We start from the raw sequence: 12,219 nt of genomic DNA, 5'->3' as shown, positions 1-12,219 counted from the left end.
TATATGTATATATATATATATATGTATATATATATATATATATACTTCTATACTATTAATAAAGACAAAACAATAATAACCACCATGAGATAAGTTTTATATTTCAAACATACTACTTTAAACTTCCAAACATTATTTTTCATTGCTTTCATTTTTTATATTAATATAGCATTAATCTTCTACGCATTATCTTATTTTTGTATTCTCTCTTTCTCAACCCAAGTAAAACAAACAATAGCATAAAAAAAACATCTATGATGATAATAGAGGCACAAAATAAGAAATTCGCATAAGTTTTATGTATATATATCAACTATCACATGTTATCTTCTAAATATTCACTCTCTATTAAGTTTATGTATTGCATTCTATATCAGAAAAATAAAAAATGTGAGTGGCTAGCACGGACTACCGGTAAACATACTAGTATATATAAGATAGAAAGTAAACGTAGGCTTATGGGACTTTATTTATTTTATATTATAATAATATACTTGATAATTGTAACCATAATTGATGTATCTATATTTCTATATCTATACTATATATAAAGTCAAAACATGGTGTAACTTTTATCATGGTATAATTTTTACTTCATATTTCACCCTTAATATTGTTTAATTTTTACAAAAAAAAAACATATAATCCTAAATAACCACCACCAACCTAATAATTAACCATATCTCTCACCTTAAAGTGAACATTATCATAAATACAAAAAAGTTATAATATAAAGTATACAAAATATAACAAATACATTCTAATTCTAAAAAAAATGAAATATATAAAAATTGAATACGTAATACTAGCATACAATATTGACGGCAGACACGAAGTGCCTGTGCACACTAGTTATATATAAAGAGAAAACATGGTGTAATTACCACTATGATGTAATTTTCCTTTTTCTATTTTTCCCTTAACACTTTTTAATTTCTACAAAAAACCATATAATCCTATATAATCATCACCAACATATTAACTAATATCTCACACTAATTTGACAATTAAAATAAAGACAAATAAATATCCAATAAAAATTATAATACATTCAAAACAAAAAATATGCTAATTCATCAAAATAAAAATATATCAAACTTAAATACTTGACACCAGAAAGTAAAAATGTAGATCGGTGGACATGAAATGTCTATCATAAATAAGACATGTCTATATATAATTCTAGAATAATATAATAATTATAATATCTATATTTATATCTATACTATATATAAAGTCAAAACTTGAAATAACTTCACTCATGGTGTAATTTTCATTTCCTACCTTTAACATTATTTAATTTTTACAAAAAAACTATAAAATCATAAGCAACTACTACCAATACAGTAATTAACCACATATCTCATCTTAAATTAAACATTATCATAAACACTCACAAAATATAATCTATACAAATTGAATATGTAGTATCACACAATATTCGCCGACAGGCATAAAGTGCGTGTACAAACTAGGTTACCAACTAAAATGAAAAGACATTGCCTCTTATAATATTTGAATCCGTTTATATAATATACCATATTTTTTTTAATTTATTTATATTTATCACAATTTTTTGTTTAATATATATAAAGATAGAAGTAAACGTAGGCTTATGGGATTTTATTTTGTATTATAATAATATACTTGATAATTGTAACTAATGTATCTATCTATACTTATATACTATATATAAAGCCAAAACTTGAAATAACTATCACCATGATTTTATTTTCTTATTTTGTCCTTAATATTTTTTATTTCTAAAGTGAAACCATGTAATCTTAGATAACTATAATTAATACATCTCACTTTTAAGTTGGATATTATAATCCAAAAATTATAACATGAAGTACATCAATAAAAAAATTCTAATTCTCTAAAATAAAAATACAAATTTAATACTTAATATCATAAAATAAGAATACAGGTCGCAGATATGGAGTGTCTATCGACACGCTAGTATTAATAATATGATGAGTGTTGTATAATTATGGATAAAATGATTAAAACATAAAAGTGTTATAATCTAATCCAAATATTTTATGATAAATGATATGATAAAGATAACTATTCAAATTAAAATAATATAATGTTATTAGGATAAATATTATCAGTTATATTATTTATCAAAAGATAAATACTCATAAAATATATTTAATGCAATTTATCTTGTATTCAAAAAATATGTGAATATATCAATATCTATACTATATATAAACCCAAAACTTGAAATAACTTCTCTCGTGGTGTAATTTTCACTTCCTGTTTTGCCCTTAATATTATTTAATTTTTACAAAAATACCATATAATCCTAAGCAACCACCACCAACACATTAATTAACCACATATCTCACCTTAAATTAAACATTATCATAAACACAAAAAAAATATAATATAAAGTACATCGAATGCAACAAATATATTCTAACTCTAAAAATGAAATATATAAAAATTGAATATATAGTATCATGCAATATTTACTGGCAGGCACGAAGTGCCTGTACACACTAGTTATAATAAAGTTTAATTTTCATCTTAAAATATATATTTGAAATAAACCAAACTCTAAGAGGATAAAAAGTTTACTTGACTAGGAGATAACCAATAGAGTAACTTGTTAAAAATCATAAACTTATTTGGATAATCATTCTAAGATGAAGTATTCATATACAAACCACATTTTTATTAAGATAAATATACAAAACTAAATCAAGATTTTTAACTCACACATAACAAAATAGAAAATCGGAAGTATTACATCTTGTTGTTTTGATAAACACATTCTTTTACAAATAACAACAAAAATTTTAGATCAAAGAATACTTAATTTTTTCTCTAATCTTTTAACAATAGCTAAGATTAAATAGAATATCATGACTAAAGAAGATGAAAGGAAAAATAGGAAAATGAATATGATTGCACTTTCTTTTCCTCCAAGATTTATACAAGTATGTTGTTGATTTGAGACATTTAATAGTTGAACTAATTTTTATTATGTAAACTGAGAAGTGAACTTTTTGAATCATGAATGCGGAAAGAATTACATAAAAAATTTATAGTTCTGTTCTTCTGCACCATAAAATCAATTGAATTTTTGGTTTCCTAAAACCTCGAGAAAAAGATACTCAATTAAGGACAATAACATATATTTTAATATTAACATTAATTTCTAAAGTGTATATCTTATTAGTATAAATATTTATATATAGTCAATACATTATTCATTATTCTTTTATATTACTTCATTTTTTAAAGAGTTAATAATAATTAGACAAAAATGATAAATAATACTATGATGGTGTGATTGTATACACATTTTTTCCCTCTAATTTCTATTATATGCATGTATGGGAAACAGGGAAAGTTAGTTTGCTTGAGACTCAATCTATTTCTTTAATCTTTTTCATAAGAAATAACATCTTCCGCAATTGGCGGGACAACACCCTTAGTGGCCGTGCACACCGAAACTTTTTTCTTTTTTTTTACTCTTATCATTGTTTTCAATTTCAAAACTCTTTTGTCCTCTTCCCCTTTCATTTGACATAACCCAAAAACTAAAAGTAAATTAATTTAATCTCATAAATTTCAATCACCACTTCAAAAGAAAAGATAGTGGGTAAATCAATAGTGATAATATCACTCAAGGGACCAAATTCAATTTCAAAAAAAACAAAAACTTCATTAACCACATTCAAAGCTTTATAAAAGAAAAAAATCATCTTTACTAATAATGACGGAAAGTACCACGTTGCTCTAGTGGATGCTATTGTATTATTACATTTATCAAAATATTAAAAATTTGATTTTTGAAAACAATAATCCTTAGCCTGGATACCTTACTCATACCAAAATACTAAATTAAATTTCAAAACCCAAACCTTACACTCAAAAGGGAAAGTTAGAGAGCTTTCATTTGAATCTTCGAAGGATACCCTTTCTATATTTGGTTATTCGGAGCTTGTTCTGTTTCGCTTTTGAATTTTAGGGTTTCGAATTGGAGATGGCTCAAGCGACAGGGCGGAGCAGGGTGGTCGGAGACTATATAATAGGGCGGCAAATCGGAGCGGGTTCTTTCTCGGTGGTGTGGCACGGAAGGCACAAGGTGCATGGAACCGAAGTGGCGATAAAGGAGATTGTTACGCTTCGGCTTAACAAGAAGTTGCAGGAGAGTCTTATGTCTGAGATTTTCATCCTCAAGCAGATTAACCATCCTAACATTATTCGTTTGCACGATATTATTGAGGTTCGAGTTTTGCTATTTTTTTTTTCGTTTGATATTTTGGGTAATTGTTGTTCAAACTTATCTGTTGGTGTAATAAAATAATGTTGATTTACAAATTTGTTTTGTAGTGTATGATTTTTATAAAGGATTTAATATGTATACATTGACATAATGTAATAATGTAAGTTTGTTTACACCTTCAGTAAATCATCCATGTTAACCACAATTGACTGTCAAACAAAGTAATATAAATCAATGGTGGATGATGTATTGATAGTAATGAACTAATTCATTTCGGGATGTGGGTCTGCCCTTTCCAACAACCGTTGAACCCTTACCTTTTTGTCTTTCTGGGGGTCCAACATGTCTTATACTATTTGACCAACATCTTGTTGCTATTTTGTAGTGTATTTGTGTTATTGGGAGTGAGACTTATAATTGAGAATTTGCATAAAAAATTTAGTTAGATGATTTTGTTGTAATTAATTGTTTTAATTTAATTGTTTTTGAGTATGAGCTGTATATAACTAACTAGGTCTCTGCCCTTGTCTTAGAGAGTTTTGAGCTAATAAATTGTGTCAGTGAAACAGTGCTGTTTTAAGAGCTTCAAAATATGTGGCAACTGCATAAGTTGAAAATTTCCACAGTAGAATTGGAGATGGCATATTAAATTTTAAGCAAGGGGTGCAATTCATTAGAATTTGAGGGGGATTTTACATTTATGGGGAGCCTACCTAAAGAGTTTTGTTTGTTATATATAGAGTAAAAATTGTCTTCTGGTGGGTCTGATCACCATGACTGCATAGTTTTGTTGCCACTTCTCTCTCTTCTAGTGGGAAATAGTTAGAAGATCACAGTTTCTTTTGGTGAGGGGAATTCATGGTTTGGAAATATGCTGATGATAATGCTCACGTTAGCATGGGAATATAGAGCTTTGTGCAGCATACAGAAGCTATTATGACTATTTGATTATGGAATCACATTTGTAGCCTGCTGTAGTTTCATGGTAATTTGTGTGTCCTAAAGTTGGTTCTGGTGGATTTCATTTTTGCTAATGTCAGATGATATATGGTTGACTCCTATGGATAATGTTTAAATATTAAGCTTGACTTGTTTGGAAAAGAAAAATGATACTTCCACACCTCTTTTTGAGGTGTAAGGAAGAGAGAGATAGGAAGAAAAGTCAGAAGTCAGTGATGATCTTATATGATAAGAAGAAAGAGAAAGAAAGGTAAAGTGTAAATGAGGGTGTAGAAGAAAAGCGGTAAGAATATCAGGGTTGCTTATTTTATTGTAAACCAAAATGTATCGGGTTAGGCTAGAGATTTCATTCTTAATGTTATCAATAATTTGCAAAAAGACTGGTTTGGATTTCATCATTATTTGCAATAGGTATGGCGTCAATTAAATTTGCGTTTGTTGGTATATGTGTATCAGTAATGTCCATTATAAATTTCATTAATTTTATGTAGGTTCCTGGTAAGATACATCTTGTGTTAGAATACTGTAAAGGGGGAGATCTCTCTTTGTACATTCAATGCCATGGAAGGGTACCGGAGGCTACTGCAAAGCATTTTATGCAGCAGCTTGGTGTGTTTCTGCTTTATATACAATTTGTTTTTCTTTAATTGTTCTAGTAATAAAGGATAACTTCTTGTGTAATTGTGTTACAGCTACTGGTCTAAAAGTTCTTCGGGACAATAACCTTATTCACCGAGATCTGAAACCACAGGTTTTGTATTTGAACCTAATATTTACTGGCAAAATTTCCTATTAATTTATTTATAGGCCATTTAATTCAGAATCATAGCTCATGCCCTTCTATTTTTAATTAATAATGGGCTTTCGAGTTTCAACTGAAGGGCAAGAAAGCTATAATAGTAGGCAATCATATTTCTGTAAGGGTTGCAACTAGCAGCTGTAGGTGATGCTTATAAATATCAAGAGTATAGATTGTTTAGTCTGTAAATGTTGCATTGTTATTTTATGTATTTGTTAGTAATGCCTATCGTCCTTGAAACAGAACCTTCTACTCACCAGAAATGATGAGAGGTCAGTATTGAAGATCGCTGACTTTGGATTTGCAAGGTAGCCTAATTTTTTTCTACTTCATGCATCTTTAAGACCCAAATTATCATTGCCTATAAAAGCCCACGTGATTTCAAATATGTGGGGATAGCTTAGTTGGGAGAGCATCAGACTGAAGATCTGAAGGTCATTTATTCGATCCACGCCCATCACAATTTCCCCACCTAGTGCGATTAGGACTTGGTTCTTGTTGTACTCTTTATGGGTGTGCCTTAAGTATTTTACTTACAATAATTGCTGAACATAATTCAAATGGGTTCAGTGCATTAGCTATCATCATATTAAAAAGAAGTTTGGGTTTAGATTTCCACAAATTTGTTAATCTTTCAATTGTGGATCTACTATCAAAAATTTGTGGAAATCAGACTATTAAAAAGCATACAACGTAATTGTAATAGTAAGTAAAATGTTCTCGTGAAAGATTAACAAATCTAAACCCAAACTACGTTGTATGCCCATCACAATTACGTTGTATGCTTTGATGTTATTTTCTCCTTTGCATGTGTTTCCTTTTTACTATCAAATTGTGGGGAATTCTATCACAAGAAGCTTCTATTAGTACTCCTATCTGTAATTTACTTGTTAAACCACAATTACTTCTTGAGCAGATCTCTGCAACCTAGGGGCCTTGCAGAAACTTTGTGTGGTTCACCTCTCTACATGGCTCCAGAAATCATGCAACTACAGAAGTATGATGCTAAGGTAATTTTTACTTTCTAATACCATCAAAACCCCATTGTTTATGGTTGGTTTCCTTCCTATATATCTTGAATTAAACATGCAGGCAGATCTCTGGAGTGTCGGTGCTATCTTATTTCAGCTTGTTACAGGAAGAACACCTTTTACCGGAAACAATCAAATACAGGTATAAATTGTTATTAGTATGTAGTGCTCCTTTTTATACTCTATTTTGTGTATTTTCTTAAGGAAAACAATACAGTTTTTTGCTGATTAATAGCTTATATAGTTTGGTGCTATCATCTGAAGTGTAGTAACATAGTCATCCAACTGGGTATGAGTCCTCTGGTCTTCATAGTTAGCTTACTGTTATAATCATGAACTCTGCAGTTACTGCAGAATATTATGAAATCAACAGAGTTGCAGTTTCCTTCTGATAACCGAAGTCTGTGTATTGACTGCAAAGATTTGTGTCAAAAATTGCTACGCCGCAATCCAGGTATATTGTGATTTTGTTCTTCCCGTGATGGAGATCAGACTACCTGAGACAGGAGAATGCTTTTTTGGATTGTTGTGTAAGAATTAGGTGCATAGTTATTTGATACAAGGGTCCGAAGGTAAATTATTACACATTATTAAGAAAATAGGCAACTATTAAGGAAAACCTCATGAATCAAGGAAGGGTTGACCCTAAAATCAAGTGGTGAATAATTGGGGACTGCTTATAGATGATTGATTGGATGATAACATGTGCTTGCAATAATTCCCAAGTGTCTAGTTTAAATTGAGGTGTCAGCTGGGTGAAATTTACTTATGGTGATCTAACCTATAGCCCTTCCTGCTCTATTTTTAACAGCTATTTTGTGCAAGAGAAACAGGGAAAAAGGGATAACATAAGAAGGTCATAGGGTGTTTATCTCGACTATTAGTATACTTCATGTCCCAAAATCTTATTCTGATTGAATGATACATTGCTCTATAACTTTTTAATTTTCAGTGGAACGTTTAACTTTTGAAGAATTCTTCAACCATCCATTCCTTTCTCATAAGCAACCAGAACGTGAAGAACCATCGAGGTAGAAAGGAAAGCTCTTCAAATTCATGTTATTACATTTTTTCTTTTCGCATGCATAAATGTTTTTTTGTTTGCAGGAACAGAAGTTCTTCAAGGCTGTTAGGCGAGTTTTGTTCAACAGAGTCTGACCCTTTACGAAGCACCAAGGAAAATTATCAAGAGGAATGCTTGGCTTTCTTTCTAGATGATGATTCTAGTGGTGCTGAGAGGAGCCCTTCCTTTTCAAGGAAGAAGTCCTCAATGAAGTCTACCTATGGATTTGATCTAAATACAGTACTAGATAAAGTAGAGCCAGCATCTCCTATTTTGAATAACGCAAATTATACTTCGGAATATGGTAGTGTTACACATAGACCTGAAAACACTACAAGAAGATTGGACAACCATAAAATATCAAGAAATCTCCTTGATCCTCCAGAATCTCCAGAACAGAGATTTGCGAGCCCTCATTCAAAAGGTATTAACATCCAAAAATAATTTTCTTTTTTCCATTTCAGCTTTTTATGGGTAGATTGCGGACATGACTTTTTAAATTTTATAAAATGCTGCTTATATTTGTTGCTTAAACTTTGCAGTCACGGATTCACTAGAGCTTATCGACCAAGATTATGTTCTCGTGTCTGGGCCAGCTATGGATGTTTCAACATCATCGGTGAGTGCTTCAAAGATGAGTCATTCCAAATATAAGCCAGGCAGTATACCCCGAGATCCTTCTAATACAATTACTAGATTAAGTGCTCCTATGCCGATTGTTGGTGTACCTGCCAGTAGCACATACCAAAGTGGAAGTTCAGAAAGTCAGGACTCTGCTCCTGGGACTTCACATGGATCGATTGATACAGGTGATGAACAGCCATCAGCTCACTGCATGACAAGGATAAAATCATTGACACAATGTGCATCTGCCATCACAGAATTAGTTAATGAAAAGGTAAATGTATACATAAGTTTGCTCACTTTTGTGACATGTGGTCCTATCGGTCACTTGGTATTTTTTTTCTGTAAAAGTTTTCTGCTGAGTTGCATGTTAAGTTATAATTATGAACTAGTTATTCACTGTGTCTCAACTAGAGTTTTTAGAAGTTCAGTAGTTACTTGATCTTTTAAATTAAGCAGGGCATTCTGATCCACTATTTTCAGTGATGCAGTATATTCATTGTAATGGATACATCCATTCTAATTACACAATAGGTTGCCCAGATATTTTGTTGGGCTTTTATATTATGATAGAATGAATCAACAGAAAAGCTGTTGCGTTATGCCTTCAGCATGTGTTAAAGAACTATCTAGTTTCCTTTGTGACTTTGTGAATGTTTTCTTTCGGTGGGAATAACTGAACCCGCTTACACTTTTATTTCTTCCTCATGTGTGTCTCATGCTGTTGCCTTTGGCTCTATGTTTTGTACAATTGTTGTTTTGTATTGCGTTGTAAAATTTGTCATATTCATCTTCTGCTTATCTATCTCCTTCTCTTCGCCTCCTAAAAAACTAAAAGATAGAGGCAGGAAAGCAGCTTGAATCATTCTCTATTCAGCTTGTAATTCTTGCCATTTGGAAGCAAGCACTGCATATATGCCATACACAGGCTGCTTCAGCCATGGAAGGAAGTCCAAATCAAGAAACTTCAAGATATAGGAGGAGCACCAGCAAGAAGCATGGCAGTTCTGATTCAGAAGGATGCCTTCTTGGAAACATCCAAGATTCAAAAGACATATTATCGCAAATTGAGAGTAAATTTCTGAGGGAAATTGAGCATGCTGAAGAGCTTGCCAAGGCCATTGAGCCTGGTATGAGTTTCTTATTTTGATTTATAAGCTGAATGGCTAGCTTACTTGCCTTCCTTTCTTAAAACAGCTATGTTTTGCATCAATGGTTGAGTACTTAATTTTAGTGAGATATTAGTTTTCATTTCTATAATAAAATTTCTGCTTTGTAAAAGAGTTATTAAAATTTTAACTATTCATGCATTGCATGGGCTAAAAACTAGCTTAAAGCTGGAGGGGCTTCAGTTCCTGCCTTAGTCGAACTGACCCAATAGAAGGAAACCTAAAATGTACTTAATGTGACTAGTTTGAGCTAGTGGAATTATTGATTATTAATGTTTCAATTTGTAGACCCTATGAACGAATGTAGGATTTTTGCCTGTAATATTTTGAAGAATATTTATGAGTGATGGCCAACAAAGAAAGTTACTATTAGCATTAAATTATATTGATTTTTGCCTGCAATGCTTGTCCATGATGTGAAGTAATATGATGTCCATATCTACAAGCACAGCGTGTGGCTTAGTTGGCAAACTTGGCTCCATTTGGGGAAGATTTTCATTCAAACCCACCTGAGTTGGGAGACCTCATGGTCTTACCGAAAAAAGGATTGATGTTTAGAGAGTGAGAGATGATTCTTTTTGTTTCACTCCATATCGTAATAGATTTATAATAAATATTTTCATTCCTATTGCAGGAAATGCAGAGATGCCAGATGCAATGGAGACAATATTCCAATCTGCCCTTGCTTTTGGGAGACATGGGGGTGTAAGTGTTTCCTTTATTTTCTCACTTCTTTTTTGAGTGGGCTTTTACAGTCCACCTTATAATTACAATTTTAGATTCATTAATTTATTTGGCTTGCTAAATTTTCTTTTTTGCACTATATTTATCCTAAATAGTTGAGACTTGATTGACTTCTTACAAAAGTTTGGTTCCTTATCACAATTTTTGTTTTGTATAACCAATGGTATCCTCTCACCCTTTGCGTAAGGACTAATCCCTTTCGGGTTGCATGATTGTCCCTCCCAATAAGTGTCGCTCCTAGGAATCGAACTTTTAATTTTTTGGTCTATCTAGGAGTCCAGTAGGGCCTTACACCATTAGATCAACGCTTTGTTGGTTCCTTATCACAATCTATGACTGCCTATGCTTTCCTTGCTGCAAAATAACTCCATCCTGATCTCCTGGGATAGTTTAGTTATTTTCAAACTTAGAGTTGTTTTTTATGTCATTGCAGACAGAAAGCATACCACAACATGATAATAGAAAAACTCAGATGTCTTAAACATTTTATAGATGTTAAAGTTAAATGAACGTTAACATTTAATTGATAATCCAAATTGAAGTTGTTAGTATATGTTGTTGGCAGGTAGAAGAGCTCATGGGTGAAATGGAAAGTGCTGCCACATTTTATTCAAAAGCTGTTCATCTGTTAGTCTTCCTTCTGGTGGAAGCACCATTGTTGATTCTTAATCCTCCATTTTCACTGACAAACTCCGACCGATACAGGATTCAGACTTATATTGATATTCTTAATAACAGGCAAGGTTATTCAAGGTCTCAACTAATGACATTTCTGAAATGTGATGATAGTCAAGGGATCCTTAAGGAAAAGTTCTAGTAATGATTCTTTATCTCCCTTTTTACATGATACAATTATTTATTTGTACAGTTATTCTTTGAGAGGGGAATAGGGATGCTGATGGGAGTAAACTAACACAGGATAGGTTGTAAAATTCAACATCTGTGATTAGATTATGGTCAAATATGCATTCAATTATTATGCTTTCTGTCCCTTGTCTTACTTGAATTCTGTTATTTATTGACAGGAAAACTTGTATAGAGACGTATATATGTATTAATTTTTGACAATATATTAAAAAATTAATTTTAGTTAAAATTTATTCTTAAATGACAACACTGAAAAACATAAATTCACTTATCTCTAAATATGTCAGTGTTGAATATATCTCCACGTAAGTTTTTATAAGATAGATTGATTTCTACAGCCTGTGTTTGTTCTAGGGGTTTTAAAATCTCGTGAATTTAAACAACGATTTTTTTAAACCACTCAAACGAAGGGAGCATGGAGGTGGGGTGAGAAAAAAGTGATTAGAAGTTGACAGAATATTTCAATGTTCTACATCCCAATATGGTATTTTAAATACCTTATCCAAGTTGCAAGAATAACATTCCAAAGAAAAGGAGGATGATAGGAAAATATATTAAATACTCGGATCAATTATATCTAAACACATTAAGGAAAAGCAGGACAATATGCAAGGTAATGTGTGTATATATATTATAAAATTTAATGTATGCATTCTAGGTGTAAAATATTTTTTACATGGCTAATACATCATATATTACTCTCATATATATATATA

General features: G+C 31.4%; 1 protein-coding gene across 3 annotated transcripts; it reads left to right on the top strand.

Moving 5' to 3' along the window:
• LOC109336674 (serine/threonine-protein kinase ATG1c-like) lies at nt 3,829-11,636 on the top strand. Of its 3 annotated transcripts, none has more exons than XM_019573409.1 (13): nt 3,837-4,246; nt 5,698-5,815; nt 5,899-5,957; nt 6,249-6,313; nt 6,922-7,015; nt 7,098-7,178; nt 7,382-7,490; nt 7,989-8,067; nt 8,150-8,523; nt 8,642-8,997; nt 9,562-9,853; nt 10,527-10,597; nt 11,202-11,636. In XM_019573409.1, the coding sequence occupies exons 1-13, from the start codon at nt 4,004-4,006 to the stop codon at nt 11,451-11,453; spliced, it is 2,193 nt and encodes a 730-aa protein (XP_019428954.1). In that variant the 5' UTR covers nt 3,837-4,003; the 3' UTR covers nt 11,454-11,636. The 3 variants fall into 3 exon arrangements, with proteins under 3 accessions (XP_019428956.1, XP_019428954.1, XP_019428953.1); XM_019573408.1 differs by having other exon boundaries at nt 3,838-4,246; nt 8,144-8,523; XM_019573411.1 differs by lacking the exons at nt 10,527-10,597; nt 11,202-11,636 and having other exon boundaries at nt 3,829-4,246; nt 8,144-8,523; nt 8,642-9,135; nt 9,251-9,677.

Source organism: Lupinus angustifolius, chromosome LG20 (assembly GCF_001865875.1).
Source record: "Lupinus angustifolius cultivar Tanjil chromosome LG20, LupAngTanjil_v1.0, whole genome shotgun sequence".
NCBI lineage: Eukaryota > Viridiplantae > Streptophyta > Magnoliopsida > Fabales > Fabaceae > Lupinus > Lupinus angustifolius.
Note: the sequence above shows the minus strand (reverse complement) of the source record. Positions and strands in the feature narration are given on the sequence as shown.

What these genes read in the sequence shown, in the direction of transcription:
- LOC109336674 (XM_019573408.1), top strand. Translation starts at nt 4,004, where the DNA reads ATGGCTCAAGCGACAGGGCGGAGCAGGGTGGTCGGAGACTATATAATA. An exon ending in GCTGACTTTGGATTTGCAAG is followed by an intron (nt 6,314 to 6,921) that starts GTAGCCTAATTT and finishes CTTCTTGAGCAG; the next exon opens with ATCTCTGCAACCTAGGGGCC. An exon ending in CCGGAAACAATCAAATACAG is followed by an intron (nt 7,179 to 7,381) that starts GTATAAATTGTT and finishes TGAACTCTGCAG; the next exon opens with TTACTGCAGAATATTATGAA.